The sequence below is a fragment of the Crinia signifera genome, chromosome 11, assembly GCF_055691185.1.
Source record: "Crinia signifera chromosome 11, ASM5569118v1, whole genome shotgun sequence".
Lineage (NCBI taxonomy): Eukaryota > Metazoa > Chordata > Amphibia > Anura > Myobatrachidae > Crinia > Crinia signifera.
The window spans coordinates 69,133,994-69,156,827 of record NC_139227.1 but is presented as its reverse complement, the minus strand read 5'-3'; the positions used below and the strand labels follow the sequence as shown (position 1 = coordinate 69,156,827).

The window sequence follows — 22,834 nt, the reverse complement described above, 5'->3', positions numbered from 1 at the left end:
TGGGAATTGAACCCATGACCTCAGTGCTGTGAGGCAGTAATGCTAACCATTACACTATTTGAGCTGGTATTTTCCTTTGGCCTAACCCCCTCACAATGCCTAACCCCAACTATCCCCCCACCAGGTAATTTTACCCCCTTAGTGCCTAACCCTAACCCCACCTTATTCCCCCCACCCACCTCCCCAGGTCTGATTATGTTCTGAGCCCAACAGCTTTCTCTTCATGCATGACACACCTATCCAGCAATATGGCACTAACATAGGGATTAGGTAACAACCAGATTTGTCCGGACCCCGCAATACCTGACCAGACTGGCTCCCTACCAGGAGTTTGTAATGCTCATCTCTTTTTTTCCCTGTGTCGGGGGTGTCTGTGACAGTTGTCACCAGTGAAGTGGGAAGGGAGAGATTACAGCCTCTCCATATGGTCTGGATAGTTCCAGTTATTACCCCATCCCTGGACCATACGGTAATCCCTCCCTTTCTGTGTCCCACTAATGTATTCCAAGGCGAGATCTGTGCACCTTGGCAAAGGATCTTTAGGCCCCCATACATTAGTCCGACTTGTCCTAGGGACAAGTCGGACTTGATTTACCCTGCAGCTCCCCGGGAGGGGGACACACGATTAGGCACTTGATGTGCCAAATTTAGCATATGATAAATCTCATGGATTTATCATATGCAGTCCCCGGGGAGCTGCAGAGGGAGAGCCGGGTGGGGGACGCTGGGGAGCAGCAGGGAACTGCTGGGCAGGGTGAGCTGACAAATAGTCAGCTGGCCGGGGACACTGTTGATCCGGGCATGGGGAGAGGCTAGCAGGGGCAGTGTACACATAGGCAGCGGGCGGGGGGACGCCGGTGAACAGGCGAGAGGAACAGCTCACGTGCTGGGCAGGACCAGGCAGACGCAGCTTCAAGGAAGAAAAAAAACAATACAAAGAATGGGGAGCCAGTGATTGACTGAAAGAGCTCTCTCAGCCAATCACTGCCTCCCTATTCGTTTTATTGAAGCTGCATCTGCCTGGTCCTCCTGCCCAGCAGTGAGCTGTTCCCCCCGCCCGCTGTCTATAGTGTCAGCTGCCCCTGCCAGCCTCTCCCCATGCCCGGCGTCCCCCGCCTGCTGACTATTTGTCAGCTCACCTTCCCCGGCGTCCCCCGCCCGCTGACCCTGCCCGGAGACTGCACATAAGATTTAGGAAATCTTATGTGCAGCCGGTGCGACTGCCCGACTCCGATCCGATGCGCATGGGACCGCGCGTCAAAACATGCGATTTGGGACGATTTCACAGCCCGATTCATCCGAATCGGGTGAAATCGGGCCCAAATCGCATAATGTATGGGGGCCTTTACACTGCACCCGAATAACATCTTTATGCCCACAATATTTGATGGTTTCAGGCTGTCAGATAAAATGTCTATTAATCTAGATAGGCAAAACAAACAAGCGCAGGTAAAAAAACTGGATCATATAGTTAAAAATATCTTTTAGCAACGTCACCGAGACGATATTGTCAGATTTGACTGCATGGTCAGACGATAGGAGTTATCATTAACATTCCGAGGGAGTGTGCATAGTTAGCAATATAGTGGGTATACACTGCATAATGACACCGTGCATATTGTTAACAAAAAATCGTATAGTGTGTATCCCCTTGACAACATTGTATATTGCCCATATACTGTAACCCCTAGAAATGTTCAGAGAAAATGGTTTTCCAACAAACAGACGTTTCCTCGTACATCGGCAATCACGACAAACAGCCCCTCATGGCATGCCCGGTCATGTGAGAATCTTATTATGTTTTTTTTTTTTTTTTACTAAAATGCAGCAGCTGCAGTTTTTTTCCCAATACAATTTCTGTTCTGCTCAGTATTCAAAGCCAGTTACACACAATATAAAAGTGTCGCATATCAAATCAGCACACTCTGCGTGTCACATTGGGCCTTATTCTAGTTCACTCTTAGAGGCAAATTCCTTCTTAGCTGGACAAAACCATGTGCACTGCAGGTGGGGCAGATGTAACATGTGAAGACAGAATTAGATTTGTTTTCAATCAATTACATTTTCAGCAAAAAAAAAAAAGACACCCGACATTAGGAGAGCTGCATGGTCCTGTCAGCTCACTCACGCTCAGCATCTAACATCTGTGTAGGCAAATAGGAAGTTCACATAGGAGAGTCATCAACAAATATTCAGCTTGGTCACACTAGCTGAGAATAATCTAGTACAGTACGGATCCACTGGAAGCCATCAGTAATTGTGGTGGTTACAGCAAACGCAGCACAGACAGCAAGTATGTTTTCAGTTACTATCACACACACACAAGAATATGGATGTCGCAGACATTCTATCACTGTCTGAGCAGCTTAATGAACACAAATGTTCCCAGTGACAGCTTGTGTACCCATCACTTTCTGCTATGGTCCTGGCAACAGTGGCAGATGGCAGTGGGTAGTAATCATATGACGACTCGTTGGGAAATTAGGTCATCACAGAACACCATGAATTTTTCATATTCGAACAACAACAAAAAGGTGAAATTGTCTGGCAACAGTCAGAAACATATTCTAAGGGCTATTTCACATGCTCCCGCTCCTGCCGGGCAGCGAAACCCTGCACGGGCACATAGCAGTTTAGAATGGTGAGGATGGCCACAGCCCGGCAGCCGTCCCTTCCAATGGTGGGATTCGGCTGCAACCGGGCGGCTGGGCCGTGGCGTCCCATGTGAATGGACACATTTGTGTCCATTATTAACTACGGTGTGCGGCACGGCTTCCTGGCCGTGCGGGGTTTCGCCGCCCGGCAGGAGCCGGAGCGTGTGAAATAGCCCTAAAGATGATAAGATTGAAAGAAAATATACACTTGGTCCGACTAGTCCTTAGGACAAGTCAGACCAGTATGCCCGGCATCTCCCCGGGAGGCTGCTTACGATTTGGCACTTGATGTGCCAAATTAAACATGCAATAAATCGCATGCGATTTATTGCATGTATATCCCTAGGGAAATGGTGGGGTCTGTGGGGCGGGAAACGGGGTCCCTGCGGCATGTGGCAGGCAGAGGGGTGCCTCTGCGGTGCTGGTCAGCGGGTCCGGTGGATGGGAACTGAGTGAGTAGCGCTATTTGCCCGGCGAATAGCGTGGGAAGCACTGCTGAATTTGAAAACACTGGCTGTACGCTGATTGGCATAGATTCAGCCAATCAGCATCCGGCCAATGTTTTCAAATTCAGCAACGCTTCCCACGCCGCCGCCGCCCAGTGAATAGCGCTATTCACTCAGCTCCCATCCGCCGGTCCCGCTGACCAGCGCCGCAGAGAGTCAGAACCCCCCTGCCTGCCCCATGCCGCTTTCCAGCTGCCGCTGCCTGCCCCCACCACCCAACCAGCTGGCCGGACTACGCAGCCCACTCCCTCACTGCATACATCGGAGGTCTCAGTATGGGTGGTTGGACAGCCAGCAGGTCCGACCACCTGCTCGGGTCCGATGCACACGGGACCGCGCATCGGACCTGAGGGGACATCAAATCAAGCCGATTTGGGCCGATTTCACAGCCCGATTGGTCGCAGTGGGACGAAATCAGCTTGGTGTATGGGCACCTTTAGATCCTGAGATTAGACATGGGCACAATATCATACATAAATATGTTTTTCCAAACCTCATGTGTGTAAATATTCGGCTATATTTAGTGTAACAAAGTAATAGCGAGCATATACAGCCGGAGAGGTGGATCCGACATTCAGGAGTGCAGACCAAGTCAACCATGCCTCAAGACATGTCCGATTTTGAATTTCTATTGGGGCAGAACGGACGGTGTAAACAGAACGGACCTCAGTCTTGGAGGCATTACTGCCCCCCAAGATTAAGGTCATGGGTTTGATTCCCACCATGGCCCTAACTGTGTGGCGTTTGAATATTCAGTACTTATGTATTAGCAGGGCGCCCATTACGTAGTTTGCGTAGTGGTGTATTGAAAATACCAATACAACACTATGCTGGCTACGTAATATACGTAACTTACGTAAACTATGTAAGTTACGTAACTTGCTCAGGAGCTGTGCTAATACACAATGGTTCATATCCCCACTATCCACATGATACCCCCAGTGTCCACGTGGGTGTGGAGTTAATTTTATAAAGTGTGGCAAGCGCAGCGAGCCACCGAGCCCGAAGCGTGGTAAGTGCAGCAAGCCCGCGAGGGGACGCGGATCCCCTCGCCACGCTTCGGGCTTGGTGGCTCGCTGCGCTCGCCACACTTTATAAAATTAACTCCACGCCCACGTGGACACTGGGGGTATCACGTGGATAGTGGGTATATGAGCAGTCGCGTCCTCCATGACACTCCAGCAATGTACGCAATTAGCGTATTGCCGATGGGGGAGCAGGGAAACCATGCAATGCTCCCCCAGCGGCAGTACGCTGAATTATGTGCGGCTGCCCTTCACCACCGGACTGATGTGCTGCCCGTCGACTTCTTCCTCTGGGTACTCCCGTTTCCTCCCACAATCCAAAAACATACTGGTAGGTTAATTGACAAAAATTAACTCTAGAATGAACATGTACATGTGGTAGGGAATATAGATTGTAAACTCAACTGGGACAGGGACAGATGCAAATGTTGAAATATTCTCTGTAAAGCAATGCGGAATATGTGCGCGCTATATAAATAACTGGTAATTAATAATAAATAAATATAAGGTGATGCTGCATTTTTTTTCTAGACAGATCTATACATTAGATTTTAAAGTGGATGTACCTTCAAAGTACACCTTTTTATGTTAATATACAGATGCATTTTTGAGTGTAATAGTTGCAAATCCAGATAGCCATGGGGATCATTCTGCAGCTATATACACGACATTTCATGCTGAATGGATGAGTTAGCATGCATTAACTGACTAGCTCCAGAAGCTATTTCCTGGGTGGCAAACAGAATGGCTGATTACATTGCTACCTCAACTAGGTCCTTAATGAGTCAACTTGGCAATAAGAAAACTTACCATGATTACCCCAAGGCTCCATAAATCACATGACTCATCATAACCCTGGTGAGAAAGCAGTTCTGGGGCAGCATAGTGCAGTGTAAAGCAAGGCGTATGAAGTGGGCGTGTCCCTGGTGGGCGGAACTTGGCAAATCCAAAGTCTATCACCTTGAGAACAGCATCCTCACAAGGAGATGAAAGGAGAACATTCTGCATGAAGAAGAGGCTATTGTGAATAAGTCATTTAGGACGTCTAAACTCTTAACATCTCTCCTTAGTTTTTAATTCCCCCTCACCTCGGGTTTAAGGTCTCTGTGCACTACTCCAGCTTCATGCATGTGACACACAGCGCCCACAAGACTGCGCATCAGGCTGCTTGCCTCTACCTCGCTAAACCGGGACTGTTTCTTTATGCGCTCCAGCAACTCCCCACCATCCAGGAGCTCCATCACAAGATATGAATGATACTGCCACACAGAAAGAAAAATACAATTTATACAACAAATAGAGAGGGACAGACTAAGCAATATATGTGATTGGAGCAAATAAAATCACACTTAAGGTTACGGTTACCTACAATAATGTGCTTTACTCTCCACAAATGAACAGCATCCTGATGTCATAAAGCAGCTGACCAGGGAAATACTGTAGTGCTTCTCATGATCAGGAAAACCACGGTCACTTCAGAGGCAGCACACTGTGTGGACAAGCCTGGCATTCTGATGTGCAGATGTGACAGCCTTACGAAGTTTTCCTACCCTATAAATGTGTGCGAAAGGGGCAATGTGCTACACAGGAACCAGCTAGCTAGTAAGCGCAGTGAAAGTCATGCATTTGGGGGATATAATGTGTGTGTACCTGCCGGTTGTTGTCACAGTGCTTCTCCCTGCAATGTGGAAGTGTATCTCACCAAAATCAGAACACCTGTCCTGTGAAGGTCTTTTTTTAAAAGTCAAGTAGGGCATTTAGTTGGCCCATCAATTTGGAAGGGAGAGGAGGATTCTGGATTATATAAGGCCACTGCAGGCCATCTGTTGGTATTGACTGATGCCAGATAGTGGCCAGTGACTAGAAAAGGTGATATTGACCATAGACACCTACCATATTCTGTCTCTCATTTATCTATTGCATCCTAGAAAATGAGTCAGAACCTGATTGGTTGCTATGGGCAACCTCATCTTTTTTCATTTTTAGAAGCTTTAGTAAATTTACCCCTAGGTCTCTGTTAATGAGTGACAGGGGTGTGAACATACTTCTCTGTGAAAATTACTGTCTGGCGATCATCCTGAAAACAATAAAACAGCCATGAGTCCAGAAACAGTGTGTTTTTATGTGTTTTAAAAGGGGTTCTGCAAATCTAGAAAGAAGGGTTAAGACCGTGTTTACATCATTAGAAAAGCATCTGGAGAAGGAAACATGACAGTCTCCAAACAAATGGAGTATGCAGCCAATAGAAAGTGTGAAAGGGTGTCCAAGTACACACAGAAAAACAGATTTTGGTAACAGTAAATTCATTTCAGAGGAGACTTCACAGACCTATAAATGGGTGATGAGTGGATCCGGGTACTCTCAGACTCCTAACAATTGAATGTGGATCCCCCCCCCCCCTTTATACCTTACCTAGCCTCAGTTAAGATTAATAAAGACCAATTGAAAATGAGGAAGAGGAATAAACAGGAGAGAGACAGAGGTAAGAAAGACACAAACAAGGTTTGAAGGACACCAAACAAAGGAACTACAGTACACAAACAACACCACCACACAAACAGCACATGCATCTATCTAGGGGCCATTGAAGACATAAGCCTATTGGTTCAACATACCAATCCACAGGTTAATAGTCTAGTTTAGATCTGGGCGAGCACTTCATATGCAGATCATAGATGACAAAGATATCATCAGTCTTCTGTAAAGCAGTAAAGGGCCCTACACACAGAGCGATATTCAGCCACTTTCTGAGCGATTTTACATAATTTTATAAAATCACTCAGAAAATGGTTAAACATCCCTGTGTGTGTAGCCCACACAGCGATGCAGTTGCGCGGTGTGTATAGCCCACACAGCGATGCAGTTGCGCGGCCCTGCAGGTACCCGATGCATAACAGCCCTGCTTGTTATTTCAGTAGTGGTCGCTCAGAAGGCCCTGCACATCTTTGAGTTTGTGGTCGCCTTCTGAGCGATCACCAAAACCTGCATTGATGCCGCCAGAGCCGCCTTGCCTCTCCAACCGCGGACCGGGACATGCACCTGTGCCGAGCCACCACACTCATCGACTACTGCGTGCTCCACAGGACCAGGAGATCCGGGCATCCTTCCTGCTGGGCGGCTCGGGAGTCTACGCAGTGGCCGCTCTGATTTTCACATCGCCGGGATGCTGGACCGCTTCAGGGAGCGGACTGACATTTGTGTTCCGGTGGGCTTGCAGGAGTTTGTCGGCAGGAGCGGCTTCCTGTGTGCTGCGCTGGTGCTGAAGCAGAGGCTAGGAAAGGACGTAAGAGCCGGGTGCTGAGCGCAGGGGGCATCACTGGCAGAATAAACTACTCCAGGTCATTACACCAATGCAGGGGGAAGCCCAAAACACCTGTCCCATGTCACTCCTTCCATGATGTTCTGTAACACCAAGTGCATTTTCCTTTCATCTGTAATGCTCATTATACATAACATAGTACATGTTAACCTGCTTTTTCTGTATCAAACTGTCATATTTCTGCATGAATCCCTCTTTAAGCTCTCTGTGGTGAATCATGATTAGACTTTCAGGGGGGGGGGGGGGGGGGGGGGGGTTGCTGCTTGTCCATGAGGGATTCAGTGTTATTGGTTAATACTGTATGTGTGGCTGCTCTGACGTAGAAATGTGGCTGATCATTTTAATGTGACACCACTTTGTTTGTGGTCACCCTTTTAACAATGATGACTGGTAATCCATTCTGACGTCACTTTCTGTGATCGATTTGAAATCTCCGATGCTGAATCTCCCATTATGAATCTCTGGCACAAATCTCTCTGTATGTGGCTCATTATTTGAGAGAGTGAAATCTCTCATGCTGAATCTCCCATTATGAATCTCTGGCACAAATCTCTGCGTATGTAGGGCCCTTAAGAGCAACGTACACAATCTATCCCCAATGCTGCTGCCCGTCTCATCTTCCTCTCCAAACGTACTATGTCCACCTCTCCTCTCTTACAAGCCCTGCACTGGCTCCTCTTTACCTTCAGAATACAATTCAAGCTCCTTACGCTCAGTTGCAAAGCCATCACCCATCCCTCCGACATATCTGAGCTTGTCTCTCTTTACACTCCCACCCGCACTCTCCGCTCCACAAATGCACGTTGCCTCTCCTGCAAACTGGTTACTTCCTCTCATTCCCGCCTCCAGGACTTTGGCGGTTGTGCACTGCATCTCTGTAATTCTCTACCCATCCCTATTAGACTTGCCACCTCCCTACAAAACTTTAAACGGGCACTCAAGACCCACTTCTTCATTAAATCCAACCATCTCTTAGCCTAACCCTATGATTATGTTTGCATCTATCCCAGCTGTGTCACCCAGTTTGTCTGCCCCGTACCTTTAGATTGTAGAACGCTGTTGCAACTGATTATTTACCATGTGCTTGTCCTCAGTACTGTAAATCACAATCTTTCTTGTATTGTTCTTTGCTCATCTATATATTGTCAGACGCTGCAGAACCCTTGTGGCGCCATATAAATAAACAATAATAATAATAATAAAAGAGCTCATACTGTACATCATCCAAAGAGGGAGGAAAAGGCACCATCAAAAGAGAAAACTGCAAACACAATAGGTTCATTGATGTGAAAACTCAAAAACAACATTAGGCTTGTACTAAGCTCAATTCGTTCACCACGGAAAACAAAATAAGGATAGTGGCACGATAAAGTGCCAAAGTCCATCATGCTCTGAGCTGATGCGCGAGCCAAAAGCAAGATCGTTTTCTATGACAAGATTTGAACTTTACCACCTCAAACAACAGAACAACAGGAACATATAAACAAGCCAGAAGTGCCACAGAATGGACAGTGCATCGGCTTCTGACGCTCCCAGATCACAAATCCTAGAAGATTACACTGGAAGTTGATCCAAATGATCCAATAGCATTTGGAAGAGCTCTGAATGAAGAGCCTCTTAACTGTGGTGTAGATCTTGGTAACCTAGATGGTCTGCTTTCCAATTTTCTACTCCAGGAATGTATGTACAAGGCTAATATGGCTGGGACATGCTTCTCTGCCTACTCCAGAATGCATATAGCCTCCTGCATTGCCAAAATTCCCCCATGGTTATTTATATATGCTACAGACGTGGCATTACTGGACGCACCCACCCCACGCAGAAAAGAACATAGCTGTCAATGCATTGAAGGTTACCCTGAGTTCTAGGACATTCATTGACAACACAGCATCATGGCAAGACTACTAACCCTGAAACGAAGATTGCCCTGTAAACTGGAATCCGCGGTCACTAAGCTCCAATCTCCTATCACAAATGAGCAATCAGTTCCCAAGTAGTCAGTATTCAATCACTACAGAAGGGAGTGATGAGTCTGTGGAGAGAGAAGAACAAGCTTGGCTCATTGAAGTGGAGAGCCTGGCCATTAGGGTAGCAGGTCTAGTTAAACTTCCGTGAGTTAACTTTTCAAACTTAATTGCTTCAAAAAAGGCCATCGAGCCCAAAAAACGGATGCATAGAGACAAAAACAGACTGCTTCTTCAGCACCAAATTTGACAAGGAATTGGATTGTGTGTATTTCTAATGAGGAAGAAAGACCTTCCTCAAGGATATGTTGCAGAGCATGCCCAGCAATAGGAGTCTTGAAGTTGCCAATTTAATCATCAGTGTCACATGTTCAAATGTGGCACCTGCCGACGAGGCTTTGATAAGAAGCAATAGCAGACAAGGGTCACACCCAGGGTTCAAAGGTAAGCTACCATCATGAACCCACAAAGCACCGAGAGGTCAAACAAAAGGGCTCAAAATTGTAAATGGGATACCTGTACGTATTACTAACCAAAGGAATTACTGATGAGGATCCCAAAACAGGATGTGCAAGTTTTTGTCCAAAGACTTCAGAAACTCTTCTAGCTCCATGCTCCATACTCTGAGGATCACAAAAGTTCCATTTTGAAACCGTGGTAGAGCAAATGTATGTTTAGTGCTCTGAGATTCAAAATAGACTGGACTGAAACCTTGAGTTTGCTTATGTACCAAAACTGGAATCACAAGGTCAGCCACAAGGAGTTTCTCCACCATCTCCTGTAGAGCCTTCAACTTTTGTAGAGAGGCTGAAAGACCAGTAGTAGAAAACCAAATGGGGAGAGGTCAGAAACTCTATCCTGTAAGTTACAGGCTGTAACAGGTGACAATTATATCACAGAAAACAGGAAGAGGAAAACCTATCAGTTATATGGTGCACCTCAAAAAGTATTAAAATGTAACTTTTATATACTCTATACTATCACAAGCAACAATGTTGCAAAATAATGTGTTAACACCTAAAAATATGAGTACCACGAGACGTAGTTTGACATTAATATTGTGTCTAGCAGCTCTCATTCAGCGGTGATATTGTTAAGGTGCCAACAGACGCATCAATTATCAAAAGCGTTTTGTACTTTTTAAGTACAAAACGCATGTAATGTACAATTATCGGGTGGTGTTTATGGGCTTGTGCGATGCGCGTTCTCGGGAGCCCGATATTGTATGTCTAAAAAAGTACGTGCTGCACGTACTTTTTAGACTACATCTGAAAATTAACATTACAAACATGGGTTCAATCACATCGCATCGCATGCATCCAAGTGCACATCGCATCGCAAGCTGGAAGAAAAATTGTATAGAACCATTGTACAGTCAAAAACGCATAGCACAGTAAAATTGATGCGTCTGTGGGCACCATTACAAACACAGAATAATACAGTACATGCAATGTTTGGATGTATGAGATAAAGTGATATTATATTGCAACATTGTTGCTTGTGAAATATATTGAATACACACAACAATCTCTCACCAGACTTCCAGTGCATTCACATGAAAAAGCACCTAGAGTGCTCTATACTATGAACAGCATTGAATGGGATGTAACAAAAAGATTCCAACATACGTAGTCACATAGCATAAGACGCGAGAGGGTTTTCAACCTTTAAGCATACATAGACACATTACGGTGCATTGCCTGCTTCACCAACTTATTTTAAAACATGCTGTTTTTTTCTATTTCTGTATCACTTTTTTCTTTTATACTTCGCAGTCTTGATAAAATACTAATAAAATGTATATTTTAATAATTTTTCGAGGAGCAACACACAAATGACAGCTGTTCCTCATCCTGTTTTCTGGATCCCCAGAAAAACCTCAATCCCCCAGTGGCTCAGCACTAGAACTAACCTATCTAGAGGCTGCCAGCTGTTGGGACAATTAATGACACAGCCCCCACAAGTGTGGACGCCAAGGCTGGAGTTTCCACCAGTGGAGGCAAAGTTATGCACCTTGGGAGACATAACCAGTGTCCAGGAACTGCAACATTGATAAGATTAACACGTTCCGCCAAACGCTCATCTTCCTTGATCCATGCACACAAATGGACAATTTGAGTGGCAAAATAATATAATTTAAAGTTGGGCATTGCAGTTCCCCCCCTGTCCCGTTCTCTAGTTAGAGTAGCCATTTAAATTCTAGGGGACTTATTTTTTACAAAAGAAGAAATTATACCATTAATCTTCCTAAATACCTCGTCCTTGATAAATATAGGTGATTGCTTAAATATATGTAGGAATTTAGGTAGAATTACCATTTTTACCAAGTTGACACGTCCCAACACTGTTAAGGGCAGCCTCAACCAACATTTACATTTGATCTTAAATTCATCGATTAGGGGATAAACATTGTCCATAACAAATTCCTTTGGGTCTTTAGATATTACCACCCCAAGTACTTAAATCTATCTACTCTGGGGAGGCAAGCAACACTTCTAGTTTCACAACTTCCATCTCCACTCGTTATCATAAGATGTGATTTATTACAGTTTATTGTTAGACCAGAATAGGACCCAATTTCCTGGAGAGTCTCCATCACAATTGGCAGCTCGTTGTCATAATCTGACATACCCACCAGTAAATCGTCTGCGTAAAGGGATATCAAGCTTCCCCTCTGACCCCCCATCGTGTAATATTGTTCTCAACTTACATGCAATTGGTTCTATTGTGACCGTAAACAGCATGGGTGAGAGGGGGCACCCTTGACGTTTACCCCTAAATAAAATGGTGGATAAACCCATATGGAGATAAACCCATTTTTAAGTTTTCTGGCACTCGGATGTTGATATAATAGAAAAACCCACTTTATGAAGCTTGGACCAAACCCAAAATCCCGCAATACGTGCCTCAGGTATAGCCATTCTACTGAGTCAAAAGCTTTATCTGCATCAAAAGATGCAATCACTGTTTTTCTACCAGAAATATTAGTTATCTAAAGATAGGTAAGTACTCTTCTCAGGTTTAAAGCAGTAGATTTTACACTCATAAACCCGATTTGAACCGGCTGCACTATTTCCCTGATCACCCCGTTAAGCCTGTTTGCCAGTATCTTAGCAAAAATCTTGGCATCAGACGAGATCAGGGAAATTGGCTGATATGAATCTACCAATGTAGGATCCGTGCCACTCTTGGGAATTACTGTAATAAATGCCTCTGTCATTGAGTTAGATAACTTCCCATATATTTACATTCTCTGAAAAATATGCAATAGCCTAGGGGCCAGAATTCCACCAAATTCTTTATAAATCTCCCTGGGCAAGCTATCCCAGGTGCCTTGCCCATTGATAGTGACCTAATTGCTAATTCTACTTCTGTCTAGTGTTTTTGTACCCTCAGAGGACAAGGTTGGTAAGTACATTCTGCCCAAATAATTTTCAATGTCCTCACTTCCTATAGCTAGTTTAGATTGATACACCTCACTGAAATTACTCACAAATTCTTTGGCGATATCTGAAGAGGTAGTCAGTAATTCCCCTGCTCCTGTGAAGATCTTAGTAACTACACTTAAGGGACTGTTGATCTTTGAAAAGTATGTCATGAATTTCCCCTCTCTATCAGTATTTAAATAGATTGTATGGGACTTCTTTAATAATCTATTACTTGCCATTACCTGTAGTTGTTCAACCCACACTTTTTGGGCCTCTAGCCATTCTAGCCTACTTGGCTGTTTTATTTTGTAGGTACTTCTGCTCCAGCTCTATCATTTTAGATTCTAACACCAAGGATGTTGCCCGGCATTCCCTTTTTACCCATGCTAATTTCTTCATTAAAATTCCTCTGAAGAAGGCCTTAAATGATTCCCATACATATATATAGAGCTGGCAGAGTCAATATTAAAGCCAAATAATCCATCTATCTGTGCACCTACTTACTTTAGATTTCCAATCTGGGCCAACCAAGAGGGGTGGAGCCGCCAGTAACGTAAACCCTCCCAGGACACTAGCTCGATTTGAGTTATTATTGGCGAGTGGTCTGAGATACCACGTGCTTTATACTCTATCCGTGTTATTTTATTTAGTACATTTGTGGAGGAAAGAACAGATTCCTACCTGTTAATATGCTTTCCTCTACTCCACCATGGCAGCCACCACTACTGGGTTAAGTCCGTCAGGGTAGTATCTGGAAAGGAAACATAAAACAAAACCGGACACTGGGTCCTATATAAGCCCCTCCCCCAGAATCCACAGTGTCTTTGTTATACAGCTTACACCATCATATTACTTTCATAGAGGTGGGAAAAATGCTGCCATGGTGGAGTAGAGGAAAGCATATTAACAGGTAGGAATCTGTTCTTTCCTCTACCTCCCCATGGCAGCCACTACTGGGTCATACCCAAGCAGTATTCTATGGGGTGGGAACATAAAGAATAGAAATAAGAAATAAGAAAGAGGTTAACTCACCTCCATAACAATTATATATATATATATATATATATATATATATATATATATATATATATTTTTTTTTTTTTTTTTTTTTAGATTACCGCACTCAGGACCTTCCTCCCGAATTTTGCGTCGGCTGATGCAGTAATATCCATTCTATAATGTTTTGTAAACGTGTGCAGAGACGACCAGCATGCCGCTTTGCACAGTTCCTCTACTGATGCCGTCTCCTTTTCTGCCCACGAGGTTGACATACCCCGCGTTGAATGTGCTTTCAGCCCCAACGGCGGTTGCCGATTTCTTATTTTATAAGCTTCTAAGATACACGATTTTATCCATCTTGAGATAGTTGTTTTACTAGCTCCCTGACCTTTATTTTTTCCCTCTGTTAAAATAAAGAGCCTCTCCGATTTTCTATAATCTTTTGTCCTATTCAGGTATATTCTTAGTGCCCTTACCACGTCTAGTTTATGCAGTCTTTCTTCTTTGTGATTAGCTGGGTTCGCACAGAAGGATGGGAGAACGATCTCTTGATTTATGTGGAAAGATGAGACGACTTTTGGTAAAAACTGTGGGTTGGTCCTTAGTACTACTTTTTCTTTGAAAAAGTTTAAGAATGGCTGCCGTGCCCACAGTGCTTGTATTTCAGATACTCTTCTGGCCGATGTTATTGCCACCAAGAACACTACTTTAATAGTTAGCCACTTCAGCGAAACTTCCTCCATTGGTTCAAATGGAGCTTCCACCATTGTATTGAGTACCAGATTAAGGTCCCACGGGGCTAATGGGCTGTGAAACGATGGTTTTATTCTTTTAGCCGCTTGTATGAATCTCTGTATGTATTTGTCTTCGGCTAGTTTTACGTCCAACATTGCCGATATGGCTGACACTTGTACTTTAATCGTACTAGTTGATAGCTTACGGTCTAACCCTGTTTGTAGGAATTCTAGCACCGTAGCTGTACTGTCCGGCCTTTTTCTGCCTGCTTTACAAAAATACACACATTTTTTCCAAATGTTGTGATATGTTTTCGATGTTGATCTCTTCCTGGCTTTTAATAAGGTATTTATCACTTTGTTTGAGAACCCTTTATCTTTCAATGTTCTCGTCTCAGTAGCCAGGCCGTCAGCTTCCAGTCGGACGGTTGCATCCGCCATAACTTGCCCTGTCCTATCAAGTTGTTGTTGTTGGGTAATCTCCATGGCTCTGCCACTGCCATTCTCCTCAGGTTGGCGAACCACGGCCTTCTTGGCCAGAACGGTATTATGGCTATCACTGTCGCCTCCTCCTGTTGTATCTTTCTCAATAACCGTGCTATTATGGGAAAAGGGGGAAATACGTACACCAGTTCCGCCGTCCATTCTGCTGTTAATGCGTCGGCTTGTTCTGAGCCTGGTTCCCAGTGTCTTGAGAAAAATCTTTCCACTTTCGCATTTTTTCTTGTGGCCATTAGATCTATTTGGGGCATCCCCCACCTTCGAGCTATTGTCAGGAACATTTCTGTCGACAGCTCCCACTCTCCTGGCAATACTTGATACCTGCTGAGGCTGTCTGCTTGTAGGTTGTTTTTTCCTGCCACGAACACTGCTGCTAGGCTGTTTATTTGGGTTTCTGCCCATAAGAATAATTTTCTTGCTTCCAACATCAGTGTTTGACTTTTTGTTCCTCCTTGTTTGTTTATGTATGATACGACAGTTTGATTGTCAGATCTTATCATTACATCTCTTCCTGTTAATTGATTTTGTAATTGTTTGCATGCCATGAACACGGCTCTTAGCTCCCGGATGTTGGAGTGACTTTTGCTTAAGGATTCTGTCCAGGTCCCTTGGGCTATCTTGTCTCCGCAAATTGCTCCCCAGCCTGTCTGACTGGCGTCCGTTGTTACAATCACCTGATTGGATGTCAGAAACTTTCTTCCATCTACCAGTCTCGCTTCCTGAGACCACCACTCCAGACTCTGCCAGGCTCCTTGTGACAGCTTAATTAACTGTTCCTTGTTTCGTCCATTGCCGTCCCATTGGGTAATGAAACACATTTGAAATGCTCTCATGTGAAATCTTCCCCATGGCACCGCATCTAGGGCTGCTGACATTAGCCCTAGTGTTGACATGCACGCTCCTGATGAAGTCGTTCTTTTTCCATATAGTCTGAGTACAGCTTTTCTTAATTTCTCCCTTCTTTCCGGGGTCAGTTTTATTGTCATAGACTGAGTGTTTATTTCTACGCCTAAATATCTCACTGATTGAGATGGCTCCAAATGGCTCTTTCCTACGTTCACTATCCATCCATGATCTTCCAGATAATGTTTGACTTTTACAGTGTGGCTTATAGCCTCCTTTTCCGATTTTGCCATGATCAAGATGTCGTCTAGGTATGGCCACAATGTGACTCCTTGTTTTCTTAGATTGGCGATTAATACGATTAACACTTTTGTAAATGTGCGGGGTGAAGTGGCCAACCCGAAGGGAAGGGCAACAAATTGGTAGGTTACTCCTGCTAGTCTGAACCTGAGAAATTTGTGATGTTTTTCGCATATGGGAATATGCAAGTAGGCGTCCTGTAGATCTATCGTTGAGAGATAGGTTCCTTTTTTTATATCTGGCAATATAGTCCTTAATGACTCCATCTTGAATTTTCTTATGGATACGTAAGCATTTAGTCTTCTCAAGTCCAGAATTGTCCTGAATCCTCCGGATATTTTCTGTACCACAAAGAACCTGGAATGCCAGCCTTGCATCTCCTGATTCCTTGGTACCACTGTGACCACTTTTTGGTTGATCATGTTCTGTAAGCTTGAGAAGAGTGCTTCTCTTTCTATTGGATTCCGTGGGACCGGGGACTCTGTTCTCCAATGTCCTGGATATGCTACAAATTCTATTTTGTATCCTGTCATAATAATTTCTAACACCCAATCGTCTTCTATCGATTGAGCCCATGTTTGTCCAAATTTTTTTAGTCTGCCCCCGACTGTCCGCCTGGCGTCATTGGTTTGACTGCCTGAAGGGATATCTTCCCCCTCTTTGGCCACGAAAAAAACTTCTATTAGTTGACCATGATCTTCTAAAATTTCTCCCTGGCCTATAGGTCCTGGCTTCTTTATATTCCGCTGGTTGATATCTATAATATCTTCCCGGTATACCTCTTTTTGGCTTATCTTGAGGCAGCCAGACGGACTTTCCCCCGGAGAGTTTTGTAATTATCTCGTCCAACTTGCTGCCAAATAAATATTGGCCTTGAAACGGTAATGATAATAATTTTTGTTTGGATTGTGTGTCAGCTGACCACGGCTTCAGCCATAAAGCTCGTCTGGCTACTGTATTAGTGGCACTGGTTCTTGCTGCCAACTTGACTACGTCTAGTGATGCCTCGCATAAGAATTCTACAGCCACTTGAATGTTCTGAATAATCTTTATCAATTCGGACCTTTTGATCCCGTCAAGTGTGTCTGACTCAAGGTCCTGGCACCATGATCTCAACACTCTAGCTGTTACAGCCATAGCTGAGGATGCTTTCATTGTTGCCCCTGATGTGGCATGTTGTTTTCTGAGACTGATCTCAATTTTCCGCTCCATTGATTCTTTGAAGATATTAGCGTCTTCTAGCGGTAACGTGGTTTTTCTGGAGATCCGAGCAATGGCCGCATCCACCTTCGGAGCCTCCTCCCAATTGCGTACTTCTTCTACCTCGAAGGGATACATCTTCGATATTTTTATCGGTACAGCCACTTTCTTGTCTGGGTGTTTCCATTCTTCCTCCACTAATTCCTTCAGTGTTTTTGATAAAGGAAACACTTTTGCTTTTTTCTTTTTATCACGAAAAAGCAAATCCTGGAGTCTTTACTCCTCTTGTGTCTCTTCACTATTTAGTGATTTATTTATCAGTATCAATAAATTCTCTAATAATACCGGGTTGAAGTCTGCCTCGGATTTATCCTGGCTCACTTCTCCCTCTTCCAATTCCGTTTCTCTCACACTTGGACCTTCCCCTGCCTCATCTGAATCATCAGACACCACAGCTCTGCTTCTCTTTGACGACATTTTTATCATGTCTTCCTTAGTTACGAATGTATCGGCCAATGCCGCTTTAATTCTAGCCACTAATTCTGTCATATGTGGCGACCCTGTTTGTTGAGTTTGTTTGCACTTCTCACAGGTGGATCCCATGCACTTTTCTGACAGTGGTTTGTCACACAAGGTACACTTTGACGCATGATGTTTCTTATGCTTAGCTTTCTCCAGCTTATCTTTACTTGTGTCAGATCTAGAATACATGGTACACCATAATCCAACTATATATATATTTTCCTCATACATATATTCCGCTTTTTTAGATCCCAGCTTACCCTGATTTTCTTAATTTTTTCTCTTCCTCCATTATGCTTTTTGCCAAGTAGCCTGTAGCTAACATATACATGTAATTAGTATATTGCATAATGAAAAATACTCCTACAGCAAGCTGATCTTAGGAGTCCTACCAGGTCTGTTGAGCGTTTCTGTATCCACAGAGTCCCAGCGTTGAATGCTGCAGGCACCCGCTGCTGCCACGCTTTTCTTATATTGATGCCTCAGCTGCGGCATCCCACACACATCAGCGCCGTCGCGCCTCCTCTGCCGCGTCATAGATTATGCGCCCATCCTGTCGCCGGGTGTGCACGTGGCCGGTGCGCGGCCGGCGCGCCTGTGCACGCGGCCGGCGCGCCTGTGCGCGCGGCCGGCGCGCCTGTGCACGTAGCCGGCGCAGCCTTGCACGCTGTCGTCACTCCTCTGTGCGCCTGTATCCTCACCTAGCCAGCCCGCTCCTGACGCGGCCGGCGTCCTGTCTCCCCGCGGCATACACCGCTGGTGTTCTCCACGCGATGTCCGGCTCCCGTTATTCGGAACCTGATTTCAACAGACCTGTAAGGTAACCCCTAACTGCGCTCGGCAGCGGAGACCTTTTCCTCTTCCTTATATAATCTCAAACCCCAACTGCTCTAGGCAGCGGAGAGAGTCTCTATCAGGGTAAGCTGCCTAACTACCCTGGAAAGGAAAAAAAAGACACTGTGGATTCTGGGGGAGGGGCTTATATAGGACCCAGTGTCCGGTTTTGTTTTATGTTTCCTTTCCAGATACTACCCTGACGGACTTAACCCAGTATTGGTGGCTGCCATGGGGAGGTAGAGGAAAAGGTTTTACATGAAGAATAATAGCATGAGTATTGTTGGATATTTGGATGTCTTTCCCTCCAAAACATCCCACCACCCTACTTCAGCCATAAATTCAGCTAGGCCAGTCCTAGGTCTGACAAGCCCACCTTTATTCTTCCACTTATCCATATGAGGGTTCATCACTGCACTGAAATCTCCAAGGCATAGGATAAAATTCTCAGGGCGAGAGATAACAAAATCTACAGCCTTCCTAAGCACCTCATATGTAAAGGGGGGTGGGATATACATTGATAATATACTAAACCTAATTGAGTTGATCTACCCACCCAGAAATACATACCTACCACCTGGGTCAATATATTCAACAGCAATGTTTTTCTTAATAATTATTGAGACTCCTCTGGAGGATGAGGTTAACGGTGTACGATAGGACCATCCAATCCAGGGTTGCCTCAATGCCAATAACTTATCCCCACATAGGTGAGTCTCCTGAAAACATATTATGTCTGCTTCCAGTATCTTACATTGCTTAAGTACTAGAGAGCTTTTGACTTTCTCATTTAAGCCACGCACATTCCATGTCAGGAATCTGACCATTTCCCATCATTTTCAATTTCTACCGGTGATTCAAGACAGTCAGATATCCCAAAAGTTTAGTCTAGAGGAGTATCTAAGATCTACTTGTTTTAGCCAATTAGATAGCAATTGCCATTTCCAAAAACAGTTGACTTCTCCTTGACCCAGATACCGGTCAAATTTTACACACAGTTGCCTATTACATAAATACCTAACACACAAACATACAATAGACAACATAAATCCACTCCCCTCCCCCCACCCTGTAAAACCTACCCCTCTAGGCATACCTATTCCCTTAACACCCCTCTTCCTTTAGTCCCCTACAGTCTTTTACTAGTTCGCCAAGGGGCAAATAACTATCGGCCACAAAGAAAATAAGCACGGCCGGCTCTCCAGCATCTTACCGGCAATACAGGATTTTTATATGCCAGCAGTACCCCTCCCTACCCACCCCTTATACACCCCATAACATAAAACCCATATGTCCTCCTAGTAAAGGTATTACTGTACACCTTATACCCACATCCATTATATTGCAGCTAGCTGCTGCCTGTCTTGATAGGTTTTGTCAAGCCAGACCGCTGCATCCCCTGGGGAGAAAAACAAAACAAAAAAACGTAGCCTCTCCATTTACCACAATTCTAAGTTTAGAAGGGTACAACATAGAATATTTGAGGTTCAGCTCTCTTAGCCTTGCTTTTATGTCTCTGAATTTGGCTCTTTCTTTCTGAACCTCAATAGGAAAGTCAGGGAAAACCGTGATTTTACTACCATTATGGCTAAAATCCATCTTATCCCGTGCCAACCTCAGAATATTGTCCCGATCTTTATAATGTAGGACTTTTGCAATTTGGGTCTTGTTGGAACACGATGCGCCCTCTCAACTGTAAAGAAAGGGGAGAAGGCTTCATTTCCAAAGCTTTAGCCATTCTTAGAGAAATTTCTCTGGGGAGCTCCTCTCCGTTCTGTGAACCCGATAAAGCGGATATTATTGCGACGCATCCTCCCTTCCATATCGGACGTTTTATGTTGCATATCTGAGATTTTTCCAGACATAGATTTAACTTGCAGCTGAAGTGGACCCACTGTGTCCTCAATCACCGAGACACGGTTTTCCACCTCTGACACTCGTACTCGCAATTTCTGAGTGTCATCCCTCAGCAACATTATGTCCGCTTGAACTTTGTTAATCTGATCAGACAAACGAGTCTCGCATGTTTTTACCACATCTAATTCTTGTTGTAGTGTGACCTCACTTTGCTGCATGCTAGCACTCCCCTTTGCAGGGGTCGTCTGGGGAGTATTAGTCTGTGACGCATTCCCCACATGTGACTGGGAACAAGCATAATTTTCCAGTTGCGCAGCTGCTGTATTTTGGCCCATTTTACCCAGAGCTGTACTTCATTGACTTCTACTACAATGGTAAATAATAGGAAGAAGGTATTATGCTCCTGCTCAATTTCACTTCAGTGCAGTGGACTATTCTGATAAGGTGCTACCTGAGGACTCATTAACCACAATGGTATTTTTAGCGCCGTTTAAGGTTAACTCTCCACACACCAGAATAACTCTTTTAGCAGGATTCCAGTTTCCCTGGATGAAATACTCCAGAGAGTAATTCAAGCTAGGAGTTAATTGTATCCACTCTGTCCCCAAGCAAAAAATCTGTACTGAACTGAACTGCTCTTCACCACACACACTTTAACTGTGCCTTATTCATGCAACTGCTCCTTTATAGGATTTAGACCAATTGATACTTGGAAAATCAATTCAGGCAAAGAGCCTTCCACAACAGAGATAGTCCAGAGGATATCACCCAGAGCAACAGATCACACTTGCCCATCACAGGGCTAGTAGTTCCTTAAACAGTAAAGCAGTGTGTGTGGGCTTACCTGCAGTTTTAGTTTGTGGAGATCCTGGATGATACAGCACTCAGTCCTTGCTGACCCTTATACAGGAGGCAGCTATAAATCACTGGCATTCGGCCAGGAAAAAGGATTGACCCCCACAGCCTTGTTGCTTCATTCACTGTCCTCCTTACTACTTTCCATGATTAACAGGTGAGCTGCCAGCTAATAGCAAAAGAGAGGGTTGGGGGGTGCGCCGGGGGGACGTTTGGGCACAAAGTATCCAGCCGAAGCACACTTGAAGGGGGATTCAGACAGCCCCTGCACGTAACACAGCTAGCGTGGCTGTTAATTTGCAATCACAATCCTCCCTGCTCCTCTCACTGCCTGTAGACAGACCATCAATCAGCAGTAAGGAAGGGGATAGAGGAGGGCAGGGGAACGTTCAGACCTGCTCCTCTCACTGCCTGTAGACAGACCATCAATCAGCAGTAAGGAAGGGGATAGAGGAGGGCAGGGGAACGTTCAGACCTGCTCCTCTCACTGCCTGTAGACAGACCATCAATCAGCAGTAAGGAAGGGGAACGTTCAGACAGCGATGGCCAGCAGCCGTGCAATAGACATGGGGATGAGAAGGCTGTTGCAGACACAGTTCCTCCGACACTGCACATTCAGTGGGGCTGCTTGGCAGGTGGCAAGGACATCTCCCGTCGTCTGATCAGCATGCAGCAGCCCGTCATTCTCAGGTGCACATGGGGAGCGGCGTGGGGAGGTTAGCGGTTTTTGCTGGAGATGCTGGAGAGACCGGACATCCTCCCTCACACTCACACCTGCGCTGCCGTGGCCACACCCCAGGATTATTTATTTTTTATTAAAGGTTTGCAAGTCAATACCTTTTGAAAAGCAGTTCAGCTGCAAAACCCTTCCCTGCCATGTTGTGAATAGGTAGGGGTCAGAGGACATACACAAGCAGGATCTCCAGCAATTATACAGAATTAACAGGAGACAGTTATAACAAGGGGGGAAAAAAGCAGTAAAAGTATATATTGACAAGAGGTGCCACTCCAGGAAACATAACAGGTAAAGGCTTCAGTCTCCCCAAACGCTCCCCAGTGCAAGTCACAGGCCCTGGACAAGAGATGAGGAGATGCGCTGCTAATGTGTATAGACCTCATAAACGAGGGGAGCTCTGGTGCTGCAAGAAGGCAGCCATGCAGACACATGCCTAGGTGGAAGAAAAAAAACTTTGCCTCCCCCTTCTCTGGCTGACAGGCAGGTTGGGAACCATGGGGGATCCACATGCAATAGGAATCCTCTAGAGCAGCCTCTGGAGCAATGGCTCCCAATCT

The 22,834-nt window shown here is 44.9% G+C and overlaps 1 protein-coding gene across 1 annotated transcript in view; it reads right to left on the bottom strand.

The window, feature by feature from the left end:
• Positions 1-22,834, bottom strand: part of LOC146046114 (ribosomal protein S6 kinase alpha-4-like) — an 82,998-nt gene that overhangs the window by 27,321 nt on the left and 32,843 nt on the right. The window contains exons 13-14 of the mRNA XM_083165306.1: positions 5,274-5,444; positions 4,996-5,187 (exon numbers count right to left, since the gene is read on the bottom strand). Of these exons, the coding sequence (XP_083021432.1) occupies positions 4,996-5,187; positions 5,274-5,444 (363 nt within the window). The remainder of the gene's footprint in view (positions 1-4,995; positions 5,188-5,273; positions 5,445-22,834) is intronic.